The 18,725-nt window shown below is 41.5% G+C and overlaps 1 protein-coding gene across 10 annotated transcripts in view; it reads right to left on the bottom strand.

Annotated features, from left to right (window-relative positions):
* LOC108441428 (calmodulin-binding transcription activator 1-like) overlaps positions 1-18,725 on the bottom strand; it is a 435,952-nt gene that overhangs the window by 39,256 nt on the left and 377,971 nt on the right. For all 10 annotated transcript variants that reach the window (XM_037532064.1, XM_037532059.1, XM_037532066.1 and 7 more), the window contains one exon: positions 7,640-7,793. In XM_037532064.1, coding sequence (XP_037387961.1) covers positions 7,640-7,793 — 154 coding nt within the window. The remainder of the gene's footprint in view (positions 1-7,639; positions 7,794-18,725) is intronic.

The raw sequence follows: 18,725 nt of genomic DNA, 5'->3' as shown, positions 1-18,725 counted from the left end.
GAAATAAACATGACAAACAATTGATACACTCAAATTAGCATGATTTAGAGAATCGCTCGATAATTGAAGCCACAGCAAACTACTTCCTATGTGACGAAAAAAGGAACGAAGAGACGGCAGTTATTTCATTATTATCATAAATAGAGCTGTCACTATTGATTATATTAGTAATCACATAATCTACCAATTATTCTGCTGATTAATAGAGTTTAAAAAAGGCCAAACAATTAAAAAGCACTTTAATGAACAATAACAAACCATGCATAGCCTTTCAAAGAACACAAATACTAATGGAAAACAATAAACAAGGAAGCCTTTAAGAGTCTTACAGCCACATGAGAAGGTTTGGGCGGCCTAGTTAAATTTCACGCTTTGTTGATTTTCACAGTGAATGTAAGTGAACACATCCTCTATAGACAACATGCTTCTGCACATTTTAAAGCATATTTACTGTTTATTAATTGAATTTAGCATATGGGAAAAGAAAAATATAGCACAAAATGTGGTCTGTGAAAAAAGTTATGACACATTTTATATTGTGTTTTATTTTTTTCCAATACGTAGCAAATAAATAGAAACCGGTAAGAAAATGTCATGTTTGCTCCCTGCATGGGAAGTGTTATTATAAAGCAATAAGTCACGAGAAGCTGTAGGTCACTGTAATTTTATCATAGGGAAGGTTGTTCTTTGGCACGACATGAAGCGGAGTAAAACTCAACTCCCTGTGCTAAAATCACACTGCCATGAGTGGCTAATTGCTTTTCTAAAACGGCAGCCAACATAACATATTAAAATACACAATATTTTAGATCATTTAAAAAATTTTTTACTAATAATAATTGACAAAGTGGAAAAACTTTTAGTTTAGAAGTACTTTTTGGTCACCCAAATTACCACCGTGAGTCTTCTGACAGTCAGACAACACCACTTTTCTTATGATGGGACTGAATCTAAAATTCTCTCTGCTCCTTACATAGTGCACTACATAGGAATTTGAATTGGACTCCTGCGGCCCAACAGAGCAAAATATCACTAAAAAATGAGGGATTCATACACATTCACGCTCAACAGGCAGTCAGAATTTGACAGCAGAAGCTAGAATTTTTAAACTTAATGTTACACAGCTCACTATTTAGCTAGGGAGTACAGAGCCATTTGGGATTTAGCCTGGGTTTGTTTCTACTTCTGACTGAAACATGGACATTTGAAGTCCAACATGTGTATATTACACCACATGTATAATATAACCCCAACACCACACGTGTAATAGAACCCCAACACCACACGTGTAATATAAATGTGTAGGGGGTGAACAGTATGAAGACACTGAAAATGGATTATTTTATGTTCTTCGCAGAAAATGAGCAAAGGCCAAGAAATCTGGCGTGGAAAAATGATAAATCGCATCATTTGTTCTTTTCATAAACATTGAAAATGGGTCTCACAGACCTGAACACCACATAAGGGGTTAAATAATTCTCCTTTTAATATTTAAATGTCTTTGTGGCCTTGATTTTCTTTTCTGCAGTGATATGGTTATTAGATATGTCCCAGTTAGATCACTAAGATCTTTAAACTCTAACTTGACAGCCATCCCTAAACTCAGCTAAAAGTGGGGAGAATAACATTTTACGTTTTTTTATAATTGATCCACCAGTTTATTGTCACTTTTAACTAGGAGTGGTTCCTCCTAGAATGTCAGCTGGATGAATGCTTTGTTTGGTTAATTCCAAAAACGAAACTCCTGCATGTTAAAAAGCAGTCCTCTGTGGTTGGTGTTTAATTACTGTTATTTGCTGCTTATCACAACAGCAGTGTGCTTTCGTGAGCCAAGTTCAAACCTCTCCCAAGTGCAGAGCCAGTGACTTAACCACTCTGCTATAAAGCCAGCTCCAAAGCACATAAAACTGCACAGCTCAAAAGATATTCTTTTTATTACTCACCTGTAAAACTACTTTCAATCTGATGAGTGTTCTCACTCACACAGTTGTATGTAAAATGTGTGAAGCAGTAAAGGCTACTGTCACAACAGAAATGCATAACCAAGGAATTAAATACCTTTTTTTTTTTTACTATATTATTGCATATCATAGACCTACACAGAAAAGGAAAAAATTTTATTTATTCTTCTTTGTAGGCCTTTGGAGGCGAGAGCTGTGGTCATTTTAGTTTCAGATGGTTTGTGTTGCAGGCAGGGTTTCAAAGCACGAGACTAACTGAAACACATCAAAAATGTTGGTAGCACTTTATTTGCTATTTATTTAGTGCAGTAAGTATCTAGTATTTAGTAAGTATACATGTAGTACTTAAAAGTATGTACCAGGTATGTACAGCAGTACTTCATTAGCAAGTAATAAATATGTTGTTCTTACAAGTAATGCATGGTGCAATATATAAGTAGTATAATGAAGTAATTGCTGTAAATACCTGGCACTTTTCATATAAGTTACTTTATAAAAAGTATTACTTTACTAATTACTAATTACTTGTAAGAAGTACATATTTACCTATCAAATCAACACTGTCAGAACAAAACCTTGCATATCCAAAACTTTCAGGAGAAAGATAAACCTTTTTTTACTTACAATGGAAGTTAATCTAAAAACAGATTTTTTAAAGTCATTTTGGATGTCCCCTTCCTGGATCAGGGCCTTGTTGTGGCTGAAGGGTTTGTGTGGTCTAGGGATCTTCAGAGCTAAGTCGTCCGGAGCAATATGCTCCTGGTAGGGTCTCCCAGGGCGAACAGGGCCATTGGAACCTACCCCTGGAACCAGGCCTGGAGGTAGTGTTCCTCGGTGAGCGCCTGGTGGCAGCCCACGTAACCCGGTCGGGCTTAGTCCTAAGAGGCAATCTAAACCCAAATGGTAAATTGTTATTGGACTTCTGTGCCAGGCATGGACTGTCCATAATGAACACCAAGTTCAAATAGAAGGATGTTCATAAGTGTAAATGGTACCAGAGCTCCTTGGGTCAAAGGTAAATGATCGACTTTGTTGTCGTTTCATCTGACTTGGGACCATATGTTCTAGACACTCAGGTGAAGAGAGGTGCTGAGCTGTCAACTGATCGCCAAAACTTGTGGGTGCCTGTCAACCCAAGATAAGATGCCTGGGTAACCCAAGAGCCTCCTGGTTGGACACCGGTGGTGAGGGAGGCCGTCAAGCTGAAGAAAGAGGCCTTTAGGGACTGGTTGGCCCGAAGGACTCCCGATTCAGCAGATAGGTACCAATAGGCAAAAAAGGTGCAGCCGCAAGCAAAATCCAGGGCATGGGAGGAGTTTGGTGAGACCATGGAAAAAGACTTTCGTTCGGCCTCAAAGAGGTTCTGGACAACTGCCCGACAACTCAGGAACAGTCGGGGTGGCTGCGCCCAAGCTGTATTCGGCAAGGGTGGAGAAACTCTGACTTCAAGCGAGGATATTGTCGGTCAGTGGAAGGAGCACTTTGAAGAGCTCCTTAATCCGGGAGACGTGCCTCCCTCATGGGACTCAGGGCCAGAGGCTTCTGGTGTGTCAAGTTCCATTTCCCTGGTGGAAGTCACTGAGGTAGTCGGTAAGCTCCTCAGGGGCGAGACACCAGAGGTGGGTGAGATTCGTCCAGAGATGCTTAAAGCTCTGGATATCGTGGGGCTGTCGTGGCCAACACGCCTCTGCAATATTGTATGGACCTTGGGAACAGTACCCTTAGACTGGCAGACCGGGGTGGTGGTTCCTATTTTTAAAAAGGGGGACCGGAGGGTGTGTGCCAACTATCGGGGTATCACACTGCTCAGCCTCCCTGGGAAAGTCTATGTCAAGGTGCTGGAAAGGAGACTCCGACCAATAGTTGAACTGCAGATTGAGGAGGAACAATGCAGATTTCATCCTGGCCATGGAGCAATGGACCAGCTTTTCACCCTCTCACAGATTGTTGAGGGGGCATGGGAGTTTGCCAACCCAGTTTGTGTTTTGTGGAATTGGAGAAGGCTTATAACCGTGTTCCTCGAGATATCTTGTTGGAGGTCCTCCAGGAGTATGGGGTGCCGGGGCTACTACTCCAGGCAATCTAATCTCTGTACTCCCGGAGTAAGAGCTGTGTTCGTATACTCGCATTAAGTCAGACTCTTTCAGTGTTAGCATTGAAGTCCACCAGGGTTGTGCCCTGTCTCCACTCCTGTTTGTGATGTTCATGGACAGAGCGTCAGGTCGTAGCCAGGGTCAGGAGGGCATTATGTGTGGAGGCTGGAGGGTGGCATCTCTACTATTTGCAGATGATGTTGTCCTTTTGGCTGAATCACATGGATGCCTCCAGCACTCAGTGGAGTGGTTTGCAGCTGAGTGTGAAGCGGTTGGTATGCGGGTCAGCACCTCCAAGTCTGAGTCCATGGTCTTAGCCCGGAAAAGGATGGCATGCCCACTCCAGGTAAGGGGAAAGGACCTGCCCCAGGTGGAGGAGTTTAATTATCTTGGGGTCTTATTGACGAGTGATGGGCAGCATCAATGTGGTCACTGTACTGAACTGTAGTGATGAAGAGGGAGCTGAGCCAAAAGGCGAAGCTCTCTGTTTACCAGTTGGTCTACATCCCGACCCTCACCTATGGTCGTGAGCTGTGGGTAATGACCAAAAGAACGAGATCGCAAATACAAGCGGCGGAAATGAGCTTTCTTCATAGGGTGGTGGGCTACACTCTATTTGACAGAGTGAGGAGCTCGGTCATCTGGGAGGAGCTCAGAGTAGAGCTGCTACTCCTCCACATTGAGAGGAGCCAGCTCAGGTGGTTCAGGCATCTGATCCGGATACCCCCTGGACGCCTCCCGGTGGGGGTGTACCAGGCACGGCCTATCAGGACAAGACCCCAGGATCGTCCTAGGACCTGCTGGAGAGATTATATCTCCAAGTTGGCCTGGAAGCAGCTTGGGGTCCCCGGGAATGAGCTGAGGGAAGTTGTGGGGGACAGGGTCATCTGGGATTCTCTGCTCTCTCAACTGCTACCGCGACCCTATCTGTGTTTACCTTCCGGTCCTGCCCCCTTGTTTTCAGACTCCGCCCTTGATTGTAGCCACTTGTTATCCACATGTCCCTCATTATCCCTATTGTATTTAAGACCTGTCTTTTCCCCTGTGAATTTACTGGTTTTTGTATTGTTTGTGCTGTTTGATGTTTCAGGTGTATGTATTGCTTGGATTTCTGTGTTTCTGTTTAATATGTCTGTCCCTCCTGCCCTCCGTGTTGACTCTCTGACCCTGGACCATTTCAACCCCAATTCTGGTTTTGCCCATAATAAATCTCATTTTTCTCCACATATGCGTCCGCCTCCTCATCGCTCCTCATTACAATGGAGATCTTCTATGACCCCATTCATCATAAAATTGTCTGATGACAAGTTAGACAAACTGATGACTAGTTGGACAGTAGAAATGAATAGGTATATTTTAGTGCCCATTGCTCATCAGGCTCTCTTTTTGGCTGTCAGAATTGTAGGAGAATTTAAAATATGCATTACCGTGATCCAAACTAATCACTACCAATTCATTTTAATATTTATTTTTATTTGACAAATAATAATATCACTCAAATGTTATAGTTAGACATTCACCCCAAAATGTAATATCCACGCTGTAATAAGAGGGTGAAATGGTAAAAGGATTCAACCTTACACAGCACTGAATGACCCAATAATGGCCCAGTGCACATGTGGGCCAATCCAGCAGGCACATTTCTTCAGAGTATCTAGTGCATAACTGACTCATTCAAAATGCATGACTTGGATGTTGGAGAGCGAGGACAGAAGAGTCAGCAAATCCTCAGTTTTCCTCTGACTCTGTGAAAAATAACCCTTGCAACAGCACTTCCTCACCTCTAGATGGCAGTATAGCACCACAAGAGACTCATTATTGCAAGAAGGTCAGTGAAAGAGATTGCGATGTGAGTGGTGTTTGCTTGCCCTTTCCTTATTGCCACAGCACATCATGAAGTTAATGACGCAGTGAAGTGTGTTGAGATTTAAAAGTCACTCAAATATTACGGACACTTTTACAGACTACAGACAAAACGGCTGCGCACGGCTGCAGCCTAGCAATCCGGCCTGTTTGGCCACTCGATGGACTTGTCTGCGCAAGACGAGACTAAAGTCAACTCTGAGTCATTGCAGAAAAGTCCTGCAGTATGACTTTTTAAAGTTTCATCTCGCTTGCAGTACGCGTTCATCATTCTCTTTGAGCCATACATCGAAAATGACAGCTACCTGTCAATGTATTGAGCGAGTCAATCTTCTGTACAGCGGGCTCAAGGAGTCTTGTCAGACTCACTCAGGAGTGATCTTCAGAAGTGTCAACCCTATGACTGTCGTCAGTGCTCTCCACTTTGGGGGCTGCGGTGGGCTGCAGTACAGGCCCACTCTTAAAAGAATATTGTGGTGAAAAAAATCTAATTTGCACAATTTTGCGCTTGTGCGAAGTTGAGTAGTGGATCAGCCAAGACCTGTTTGTTGTTCTAGACACTGTATGACTTACAGTTGACTATAAAAATGTGGGCAAATTCAAGCTTTGAAATGTCTGCTAATAATGTTGTTAGCTATGCAACACCCACTTGTCCATTGTGGTAGGTAACAGTGTCATAAACCACATAAGCAAGTCTAGTTGAGATTACTTAACAACTTGTCAAGTTCAGTTTCAGGTATGATGATTTATGCATATAGGTCGCACAATGTGTACACAGGTGTGCTTCGTGCTGCTGTTCTGTGTTCAGCTTCACACCCTTATTAGGAGCTGCAGGTCAAAGCATGTTCTCTATGGGTAAAACTGCAGCTATTGTGCTTTTTTGGTAAACAAAAATGTTCCAAACCCAAGACATTTTGCCATATTGACAGGTTTCCTCTGGATGTTGCTAGATCTTCTGAATTATGAGGTAATTAAGGAGCTGGAATATGATTACTGCTATATGCAAGCTCACACTGCTGTGCATGGAACTGATCATCATACACTGCAAACATACATATTGCAACATATTGGCAAGCTTGCCAAATATCCCACACAGTGAGCTCAATATTTAGGACAGTGCGTACGCTCTGTTTTTCTTGAGGTGAGTGACATCAAAATTGAAGGGCTAATATTGCCCCCTACTGGGCTGGAATGTTTTTGAGTTGTTTTTCTGTTCTCATGTGGATGTAGAGATTTTGAAAAAACGTTGGTGTGGATGAAGATTTTTTGAAAATGGAAAAAAAATATTTTAAAGAATATTTGGACACATGTGGACGAGGCCTTGGAGTTCCTAACATAGGCTCGATGCTGACTACAGAATGACAGTTCAGAGTGATTGACCACACTTGGGAACACATGATAACGGAATTGGGAAGACTGTCTAAACTGAATTCTGTGTACTATTTAAAAACTATTCTGTCCCTAAACCGGTTCCTTAAAAGTTTTTAATGCACCTACATGCCCACTTAGGCCTGCAGAGCTAAGGACAACTGAATAAATGTACAGTCTCTAATTGCATGACGTCTTTTAATACTGCTTTTATAGCAAGTTTATTAGATCTACATGACGAGCAGAAGGATGCTGGAGCAGTGATAACAGCATGCAATTGACTGCAGCCTGAACACAGGGAGATCTGCTTGTACTCTTGTCTAAGATGCTCTGAAAGTGGGTGTAAATACTCACACATGGGCTTGAGCTGGCTGATGAGCTCCTCCTTCGTCCATTTGGCCCACTCTTTCTTATCCGTGTTGATAGAGCACAGGATAGGCCCGCACGGCTTTCCGCAATCTTCTATGGCCGGCACGTTCAGGTAGTGGACCAGCACGATGTCCGGGTTCTGGAAAGAGAGACGGAGAGCATGAAGTGTAGGAAACAGAAAGACAGAGAGACAGAGAGAGAGAGAGAGAGAGAGAAGGAGGGAATGTTTCTGTGATGAGATGAAAGAGTGAGCGTAACAAGACGGGAAAGAGGAGGAGGCCAGTCAAAGGAGACAAAAGTGAGAGGAAATTGAAAAGGAAGGAAGACAGCGATAGGTCAAGGTTGTTACTTAATAGAGAGCGTGAAAGAAATTCCTTTTCTCATTGGTCCACGACTAGAAGAGTCGGAGGACTCCCGCTGAATAAAACATCGCCCTCTTCTTGGAAGAAGCACTGAAAGGCTTTTTTCCCTGAGCTTGTCTGACACCGACTGCGCAGTGGCAGAAAGTGAAATTAACCCACGCAATGACATCTCCAGGAAAAAAACTCGCAAATCCGAGGAGTCAGAAATACACTGACGGATGGAGAAGCTTTAAACATTGGGCCTGCGAGTTGTTTTTGTGATTGGTGGCAAGTAGGTGGGAGTTGTTAATTGGCAACCATGCACTGCCACGCAACACACTCTCACACATACACACACATACACACGCCTCTCCCAGGAACTGATGCCCTCAATTAACTTCAAAGTATTTACAAACTCTGAACCACCACCATTCATACCGGGGCAGAATTACAGCAATAAATTACCTTAATTGACAGCGTATGAGTAATAGGTATTGCTTGGAGCGCATTGAGCTAGCATAGGGCTGAATCGACTGCATGGAGGGGATATGGGTAGCTTTGGGGACTGCAGCGATCTGGCTACAAACACTTTCAAATGAGTAATCAAACTAATTCTCTCACCCAAGGATACTCAAAGGAAACGGACCTATTGACTCTTATTTACTCTGTAGACCTAAGAGGCCCTCCCAGATCAACTGTGCAGCGACTGTACTGTATAAGAGCTGTGAAATAACTTCAGTTTGGTGGGGGAGACCATGCCTGGAACTCTTCCATCCCCCTATCCAACCTTTCATATATTCCATCTCTAGCTTTTGTTTCTTGTGACAGCTTTGGCATCCCAACACCTACCCATCTCCTCCTTATTCTTCAGTCTTATCTCTTGGTTCTTCTAAGTGGGTCATGACTTCTAGCGAAAAGTAGATCTAACCAGAGCTCCATCTCCAGTTCTGTTCCTATGCACAATCTAGAGAGAAGTCTTCAACTGCAGCGCTGGAAACCATTTTCCAGTCCAGTAACTTTAAGTATTCATGTAACTGACTACCTACCACTGAAATTACACAACCCAGGACTAGAAAGTCTAGAGCAGTAAGACTACAGCCATATAAAAGTCTGACTCTAGCATGACAAAAGTCTGTTCCAATCTGACGGTAGTCTACAGCTATTGTAGTCTAAGCTCTTTATGGTAAAGTAAAATTAAGGAGAAAAACTAAAGTTGAAAATCATTTAGGACAAGTCTCATTTCTTATTTTTACCCCTACCCCTTGTTTTTGAGTGTCTCCTTGCCCCTTAAAACTGAATTACAAGGAGTAAAGGTTGAAATCTTCCCCTACAAAATGGGACCCTCAAATAAAAAGAGCATCACTTCATTAACAGCTACTGGCGCTGCTCTGTAGGCGACCCTGCCCGTCTGCAGTGACAGCAGAGGAGGGGAAAGTTCAGCTCCTCACTGCCTGGCTTTAGTTACATTTAGGGAACCATATGTCTTCAAAGGGGGGATGCAAAGATTATTTATTATCACCCACCCCTAATTTTTCATTGTCATATGAAGCTGAAGTCAGCTATTCTCTTCTTGTTTGAATGATCTCAATCCACCTTAAATGGTGCAGTAGTTGTGACACCTGGGGCGCCAGAATGTAACTGCTGTACCATTTAAGGTGGAACGTGACATTAAGCTAATTAGCTACCGAGACATCAGCAAACTCCTAGCAATTGTTTTATGCTTGTTATGAAGAAAAGGACCATAATACATTGAAACAACATTAAGCTAAACACAGTGGTTATCGTAAATTTTTAACTGAAAAAATATTCACATTGGTGGGTTTCTTTGGTCGCTCCTGGCCATCTTGCCAATTTTTCTTTTTTTTCTCATAACACTCTGTTTGGAGTGTTTCTGAAAAACCTCCGTTTGGAGGGCGATGATGCCCTAAGACTTCACCCTGCTCCTCTATCTCAACAAAAATCGAGACAGCCTACCCCTAGATGGGAACGCGCAGAACTGAGGGGTAAGGGTGAAGTGGGGTCGTAGAGGTGAGGGGTGAAATGGGATTGGGCCTTAAAGTTGGGAGAGGAACTGTGAGAAACCCAAACATGATATTTGAAACTGACCTGAGCAAATACTTGGGAAATGACGTCTGAACCCAACCAAAACCTGATACAAACTGTTAGGTCCCATTGGGTTTGGCTTGAAATATTTAAAAATCTCTCCTCGTTCTACAGCTATATACTGAACAATCTGAACTCACAGAATGCACTCCAGCCTGTACTACAGAGAGATGCCATTTCCATGTCATTTGGTGGAAATAGCAGGAGCAGAGTGCGCTGCAGAATTGCTCCTAGTTTTGAGATGAGATTTTGTGAGTAGTCCTTGGTCACTCATGGTCTGTTCTGACACACACACACAAATACAAGGTTGTAAACGAATGATTATTCCTACGATTGATTAACCTATCCATTATTAATTGACCAATCTAACCATTTCGCTTTCTTCAGCTGTTCTCTTTTTACAACAGAAGACCCATCTCAGCCTACACTTCCTGTAGTTTACTGCAATCAGAATGATCACATGTATCATACGAACGTCACGGAGTACAATCTTAAATATAAAGGTTCTCAAATGGTCCTTGCCTGTATTTACTAGGAGAAATTTTAAAAGAATCTTTCTTATTGAACAAATCTTTACATTAATGCAAATTCTTTAAATAATTGTAAAAAAATAATGATTCTTCACCCTTGCATACCTCATTTACAACAATGGTTCTTTAAAGAACTGCCCATTAAATGGTTCTGTAGCATCAGTCCAAAATACCCAACGTTGTAAATGCTGTCTAGTTGACACCATTCTAATGCTGGTAGTTGGCTTCAAACTGCTCCACAATGAGAAATGACACGCCAAATGAGCCAGTAGGAATGGAGAACATCAAAGCGCCTGAATGTGGGAGAACATTCTAGAACAGTATGAATGTCAGACGTTAAGGAGCGACATCAATGTGTAGTCAAGGGAGAATCTACTACAGTGTAAATGGGAGAAAACATTTGAGAACAGTGTGGATGGGGAGAACATTCTAAAACATGAATAGGGAGAAAACAATTGTACACAGTTTGAATGGGCAGAACATTGTAGAACAGTGCTAACAGGGGAGAATATTCTAGAGCACCATAATTGGAGGGAACATTTTAGAGCATTGTGAATAGAATAGAACATTCTAGACCAGTGTGAATGGGGAGAACATTTGAGGACAGCATAAATGTGGAGAATGTTCTCGAACCATGAGAATAAGGGAGAACCTTCTAAAACAGTGTGAATGGAATCAGACATTCTACAACAGCGTGAACGTTGGAGAACATTTTTGGACAGCTTGAAGAGAATATTCTAGGTCTGTGTAAACGGGGGTCGCTCTGCTCTCAGTCCACAGTCTGAAGGTCCTGATAGAGAGATGGGCTGGAGCAGCGGTTCGAGTCATATCTGAAGCTTTGCCAATAGTAAGTGGTCGATAAATTCCCCCTGCTGCTGGTGTGTGCAGCCTCCCCGCCTACTCCATCAATCTACTCCTGCTATCTCCCTCTCTCCCTCTCTCTCTCTTTCCCTCACACACAAATGAACAAACAAAAAACGTCTGAAGCTTGACCACACAACAGATACAGGAAGTTAAACCTTAAAACGATCATTTTTAATTGGTTGATGAAGTTGTGGTTCAGGACGCATGACATACGTATGACATATTTGTATAATGCCTGCTGGGTATTGCAGTCAGAGGACATTGATGAATGATACCACAAAAAGGAAAAATCAGGAATTTTGTCAAACTGATGAGGGTACAGTGCTGCGATACAGAATAATACATAATGCAATATATTTACATATAAATATATTTATATGTTGAGAATGTTCTCTGTACTGGCACCCAAGTGGTGGAATGAACTCCCACTGGCTGTCCGAACAGCAGAGTCTCTGACTGTCTTCAAACACAGACTGAAGACCGTCTCTTTACACAGCACTTAAATCAGCACTGAGTTAAGTATTGTTTGCAATATATTGTGCTGCACTTGTACATTATATTTTATTGTATTGCACTGTGTATTGTAGTTCACTGATATTGCATTGTATTGCACAGACTTCTGTGCTCAACCCAGTTCCCTTTCTCTCTCTGTATCTACAGTGACTTTTGTTTCTAGCAGTACCTGAGCTAAGGACTGTCTTTCTCTCTGACCTATTGGTAACTAGCAAAGATACTTTCTCTAGATAGACAAAGCGTCTGCTAAATGCTGTAAATGTAAATATAAAATACTAGTTTTAATGATCACTGGGTTTTTTGCCGTATTCATTTCTACCCACTTGCTAGGACTCTCCCAATCACATGATACTTCCAGCACTAAGAGGCTGAAATCTAGGACAGGTTTCCTCTGAGACCTGTGAAGCACCACCACATCTTTTCAAACTGCTGCTAGTGCAATGTCACTAGACAGCTGAACGCACTCAGAGGAGAACGCTAACCGATTTGTTATGTCAGCTAACAGACGCCTGCTCTAGCATCATGCTGAGTGATGGGGAAAGACGGGGGGACATCCTGTCAGTGAGGCCAGTTGTGCTCTCTTGGACTCCTGGGCACAAATGGCTGTAGCATCACCAGGGATTGAACTCACAACCTCCTGATGAGAAGATCAACGCTTAGCTGTTGCGCCACTCAGGGGTCGTTTAAAACACACAGATCCAACCACCATGCCTGACTCATTCCACTGACCACCGGTTGCTGAATAACAACAGCACTTGTATGAAAGCAAAAGAACGCTTAATGTTGTGTGTTGACAGCCATGATGATTACTTGCTTTCAGCTCATGCCACAGAACCAAAACACAGCCTTGTTTTTACTTTGTGATTTCACGCAACCTTGAATGTTCTACTGCTTAAACTGCATGTGTTTACAAGGCCTGCTGGCCACATCAGGCACAATCCTATCACTTTTTATTTTCTGTTATTATTAGCCCATTTCAACCTGAGCTGCACTACAATCCCCAGCATGCATTGCAACATAGCATGCTTTCCGACCTCCTTCCCCCAAGAACAAACAGCACTTAGACAAAAAGAAAAGATGCCTGGTGTCTAGTTCAAGCAAATAGGTCATTTTTAAAGACCAACTTAATCAATTAAAACAGTTAAATTTCTTCAGTATATTTTTGAATAAGCATTCCACACATGTTTTTGCTGTTACAGTTTTGCTGTATTTTGAATAAGCAATGGCCCTTTGGGTCATGGATGTTAAGTAAAAATGGAATAAAAACGCAGCTGGCCCATGCTTTTGTTGAGCTTTTTTAATATTGCCCATTTAGTGGTTGAGTTTGACACGCCTGGCTTAAATACACAACAAGATTAATGGAGTATAAGGGGTTAAATGATTGTGGAGACTGTAGTGAGTCTGTGACAATCCATAACCACAAGCTGGCAGGTTTAAGTCCTCATGATCCCACCAAAGCGGCCTTCCACTCTGCACTCTTAAATAAGGAATGTTCCCCAGTTGTAGATGACAGATGATGTGACAAGGAGGTTCTACTTTTGGGTTAGGCTTTAGAGCCAGGTAAAAACATTCCTTACACTTTTTCACAGGCCCTCCCTCTATGAATGTGCTGTGTGTAACAGAATGAAAAGTTCCCCTTCGAGCACACACAGAAAATCACAAAATGGATGTGGAACTGTTTCTTTAAAATAAATAGTTTGGGGAAAGAAGAATAAACATCAGATGTGCGGTTCTGCATTGGAGCTATGAGGCTAATGTAGCTAACAAGCCATCTTTTTCTGCAGTGGTGGCCATTCTACCAGTGGCAGACTCAAATATTTAGAATTAATAAAACAACAAATCAACTACGACGCAGTTGGCTCTCTGTGTGTGAAATGTTATTGACTTGGCATTGAGCTGCTAGTGAGCAATGATGGCTGAATTGGGAGGGGTGAGAAGCCCCTGCAAAGACAACAATTCACACTCCACAGAGGGCCATGCTGAGATAAAATGTGCAGCCCAACTGCAACTTTCTTCAAATAAATCATGCACAAACACTAGAAGTCAATAGTCACCCAAACTGTTTCTGTAAATTCTACGGCAAAAAGTATGTGGATACCTGACCAGCACACCTATATGAGCATGCTGGACATCCCATTCTAAAACCATGGGCATTAACACAGAGCTATCCTGGCAAAGGTGGCATCTTATGGCAGTGTCACTTCTAAAGACAGCAAGCTCTTAAGGAAAAAAGAGAATTTCAAAAACCTGAATTTCTTAATTAAGAGGGGTGTCCACATACTTTTGGCCACATAAAGCACATGCTGAAAACTTTCAGGTCTATGTTGTTAAGTGTGAAGCTACGTAAATTAGATTAAAGCATTTCTTTAATAGGACTGTTAGCACATATAGAAAGTATTTATAATTATGCAAAAATACTTGCACACACACACAACTACAACTCCTACAAAGAAATAAAGCATCTCTCTGCTGCCTCCATCACTTCATTAGCAACTCCTCCAGCCTCTCTAACTGCACCGTATGACTAACCCCCGCATTCACTGAGTGGGCTAATCACGCTAATAGCTCCATTACTCCTGCAAGTTCTCCTGAGATATTACCATCAACAAGTTTACCACAACAACAGGCGTTTACTGAATGTTCTCAACTATTCCAGAAGCCCACCCCCCACAAACCTTTTGTCTTTGTCTCACTTTAGCCATATATAATTCCCCCAAACCCCCCATCTAGCAGCTTGCATTAGGCAGAAAACCTCTCTGAAGCTTCTCAAAACACAGAATCAACTTTTCCTCTCACCGTCTGTCCGGCGGTTATATTAGCATTTTAATTTTGCAGCGTTAGGTGCCAGATTGGAGGGGGGAGGAAAGAAATAAAGCCAAATGATTTTGTGTGAATTACAACACTGCGGCCTAACTGGCAGGTCAGTGATGTGCACTGCTGGTACTGGAACAAAAGCCACAGATTACTTACAATATATGATTATCATTGGCTCAGTTAGAGCGTTTAGTTTTCGACTGTAGGAGAGGATTATATGGTGTTATTATCATGATAAATTATGCCACAGTCACACTTATCTGAGTGTATCATGGGTATGGCCAGCATTTATACAACATAAAGGATAAAAGAGCATGTAATTAACAACAACCAGTGTGTAACTGCATAAATCGCATCTTTACTATTATTTTATTAATAAGATGCTGTTATCTTATTTTCTGAATGTACTTTTTTACTAAGTCTTTGCTCTCTTGTTCCTTTTTAAAGCGTGTGAGCACAAAGATGATTCTTGAATGGTAGAGCAGGTATCACAGTGAACAGTCTAACTACCAGTTAAGATGCTCTACCAGCACTAGGACACTTTTGTAAAATTGGGCCTTAATCATTGTGAAATCCATCTGCTATATAAGTCTCTCCAAAACTCACTATGCTATCATGTTGTAAGGGTGAAGACCAGTGCAAGAGAAATATAGTGTAGGTTAACTATACATGCTGAAGGAACATATAGCTCTGTAATGTGTATAGAGTTGTATTATATGTCATCATATTCTGTATTGTATGTGCCGTTACTGTGATTATATTTAGAACATCTCTACATGGTCACATCTGTCACACCTGTTACTTGTCATGTATAGGCTTGGCCTAATTTTGGCATTGGTCCAGCTATAACACTGCGCCAGTACATTGTTTTACAGGCTGACTATGTGTCTGGTAGCGGCACGCAAGAAATAAACTTCAGTTCTCCAGACATACAGCTAGTTCCCTGGTTTGGGATGAGGTTTTGATTTTTATTTTTTGGGGGATTTTTACCCAATTTTCTCCCCAATTTAGTCGTCTCCAATTCTACCTGCTCGTTAGGACGCCCCTAATCACACGATACAATCAACGCTAGGAGGGTGAAGGCAGCACAGGCTTCCTCCGAGACCTGTGAAGCACCACCACATATTTTCAAACTGCTGCTCACGCAACGTCATTCGACAGCCGAAAGCGTTCCGAGGAAAGCGCCAACTTCCAGATCTGTTACATCAGCTAACAGATGCCTATGCTTACTAGTGTTGAGTGATGGGGGAGAAGGGGGGCCATCCTATCCACCCAGAGAGTACCCACGACTGTAGCATCACCTGGGATTGAACTCCTGATGATGGGCCCAACACTAAGATAGTGTCGATGTCACAATTAATGCTGTGTCAAAAAGTACCCAACTTAATCGTCTGACTTTATAGGGTGTTCTTGTGGTGCCTTCTGGTGGGAAACCTGTTTATCTGATAAGACATGGACCACTTAAAGGCAGCATTAGAGGACTGTGATTTTTATTAAATGTAACACTATTGTTTTGCTGGTCAGTCTTGTCCATTCCAGCCTAAGTCTAGTGATACATATTGTACAGCGCCACAAAGTATCAAAGTGTCTTTAAGCATCGTAATGTTATATTTGTGCAACATCACTCACACTCAGGTACATGCATATGCAAAGCTTGCTTGCTCCTGTGATGGAAGAGGTCATGTGTAAATGAACCCAGTTAGGGTGAAGACACAGACATAAACAGTGCAGGGTGAATATTGACATTACTTTTATTATATTCTGCACCGGATTGTTATTGAACCCTGAGACAAAGGCAGAGTTATTGACCTTGCATTCACACTTAAAGAGAGAAGGGGAACATATCACTGTTGTCAGAACAAAACCTCGTATCTCCAAAATGGTAACTTTACAGGAGAAAGAAAAAACATAATTTGCTTTCAATGTAAGTCAATGGAACCAGACGCTTTTCCAAGTCATTTTGGGCTGTTTCTTCTGGTCCATTCATCATGAAATTTACACGCAATGTAAAAAACAACAGGTATTTTCAAATTGTATAAAAAAACTGGAAAACATCAAAAATGGAGATACAAGGCTTTGTTTCCGACAGCAGCGATATACGTGTTAAAGGTTTAGACTTGTCCGAATGCATGTTTTAGAATCTTGATGACAATCCGGTCTTAAAATATCAGCTTAAATCTTTAAAACTGCTTCCAAGACAAATGTAAACAGTGAAGTTGATGCCTAAACAAAATGCTCCACTGCTCAGCATACTTGCTGTCGGAACATCTCTAAAATGGTAACTTAACAGGAGAAGGAAAAATATACTTTACTGTTAATGTAAGTCAATGGAACCAGACTTTTTTCCAAGTCATTTTGGGTCATTTCTCTTGGTCTATTCATGATGAAATTTATACACAATATAAAGGGCAACAGATATTTTTGAATTATGTCAAAAACTGAAAAATAACAAAAATGGAGATACGAGGTTTTGCTCACACAGCAGTGATACGCATAACTTCTTGAAGCCTGTTGGAAACACATTTCAGGTGGCTCCTCTTGAAGCTACCAAAGTGGGCTCACTCTGAAGAGTCCAAAACAGATCATTTATTAACATTTTCCGGCCACTGCATGTGTCATTGATTAGCTTTGAAGGCCTCACTATTGTTCTAAAAAGTGGAAAATAGTAAAACTAAGCAAAACCCTTCTTTGAGTTGGGCCTAGACTTTTGACTCTTGCTATTTATCAGGAAAAAAGAGAAGAAAATCCAATTGCATGCTGTTCTCTATCACATACAGAACTATGTACACGGATCCTCATGTTTGTGTGTCAGTGATGGCACACCGCCTCAGTGCGTTGGATCCTACACAACACCCAGGTGAATAAACACCCCGGATTGATGATTTCATTTCACACTGACAAGCGTTTCTCACCGAGAAAGTGAGAGCCTAATTGCGGTCGTTCTACAGAAATAGATGTTATTCTCACACAAAAACAGGAAACCAAGTGTCTTAATGGAGTTTATCAGCACTGGAGAAGGAACAGACTCATTTTGTCTTGAGCACTATAGCACTGTTGAGTTTTAAGACTATTGCATACGCTCAATAAAGCAATACACTGAACATACTTGATTCAAATGTGCACATCATCTCCACATAAACAAAACGCACTATATCAACACAGTGGAACGCAAACCGAAAGACAAAACTGTATTGACATTAACAGATTTAACATGGAGCTCTTGTACACATTTATATCAATTAAATTCAGTTTAATGTGTTATAAAGTTTTCATCATGTTATTCCACCTCACTAATCTTTCATCCCACCTTCAGTATCAAATGGTCAGCTGGCCAAATTCTAATCCCCAATGGAATGGACATCTTAGTTAACCCTCTATTGCATGAATTATTACTTAAACTTGATAAAAAGGTGTTTTTGTTATTTAAAATTGCTTATATATAGTGTGACATTTGATACATTGTTGCCAAGTGGCAACAATACACAATTGTAGCACATCACTATAAAATTTAAAAATACATAAACCATTAAATCTAAATTTTTATTAAAAACAAGACGAAACAAACCCAACTCATACTTATTTACAAATATTGAAAATGAATACAATTTCATTTGGTATTTGGGATGTATGGTAATAACAACATCATAATAAGAATTCCTGGTCATGTGATGTGATAAAGTGTCACGATTGGCCCCTCCCAGTCCATGTGTTCATGTTTTGGTTTAGCCCATGTGTGTTTTTGTTTTGGTATCCGTAGCCCTGCCCCTTGTTTCATGACTCCGCCCCTGATTGTTTTCACCTGTCCCTTGTTTTCCCTGTGTATTTAAGCCCTGTGTTTGCCCCTTGTGTTGGCTGGTCTTTGTATTGGTCTATGTTTGCTTTGTTTGAATCTGTGTTGTTGGTTGT

Source organism: Pygocentrus nattereri, chromosome 21 (genome assembly GCF_015220715.1).
Source record: "Pygocentrus nattereri isolate fPygNat1 chromosome 21, fPygNat1.pri, whole genome shotgun sequence".
NCBI lineage: Eukaryota > Metazoa > Chordata > Actinopteri > Characiformes > Serrasalmidae > Pygocentrus > Pygocentrus nattereri.
Note: the sequence above shows the minus strand (reverse complement) of the source record. Positions and strands in the feature narration are given on the sequence as shown.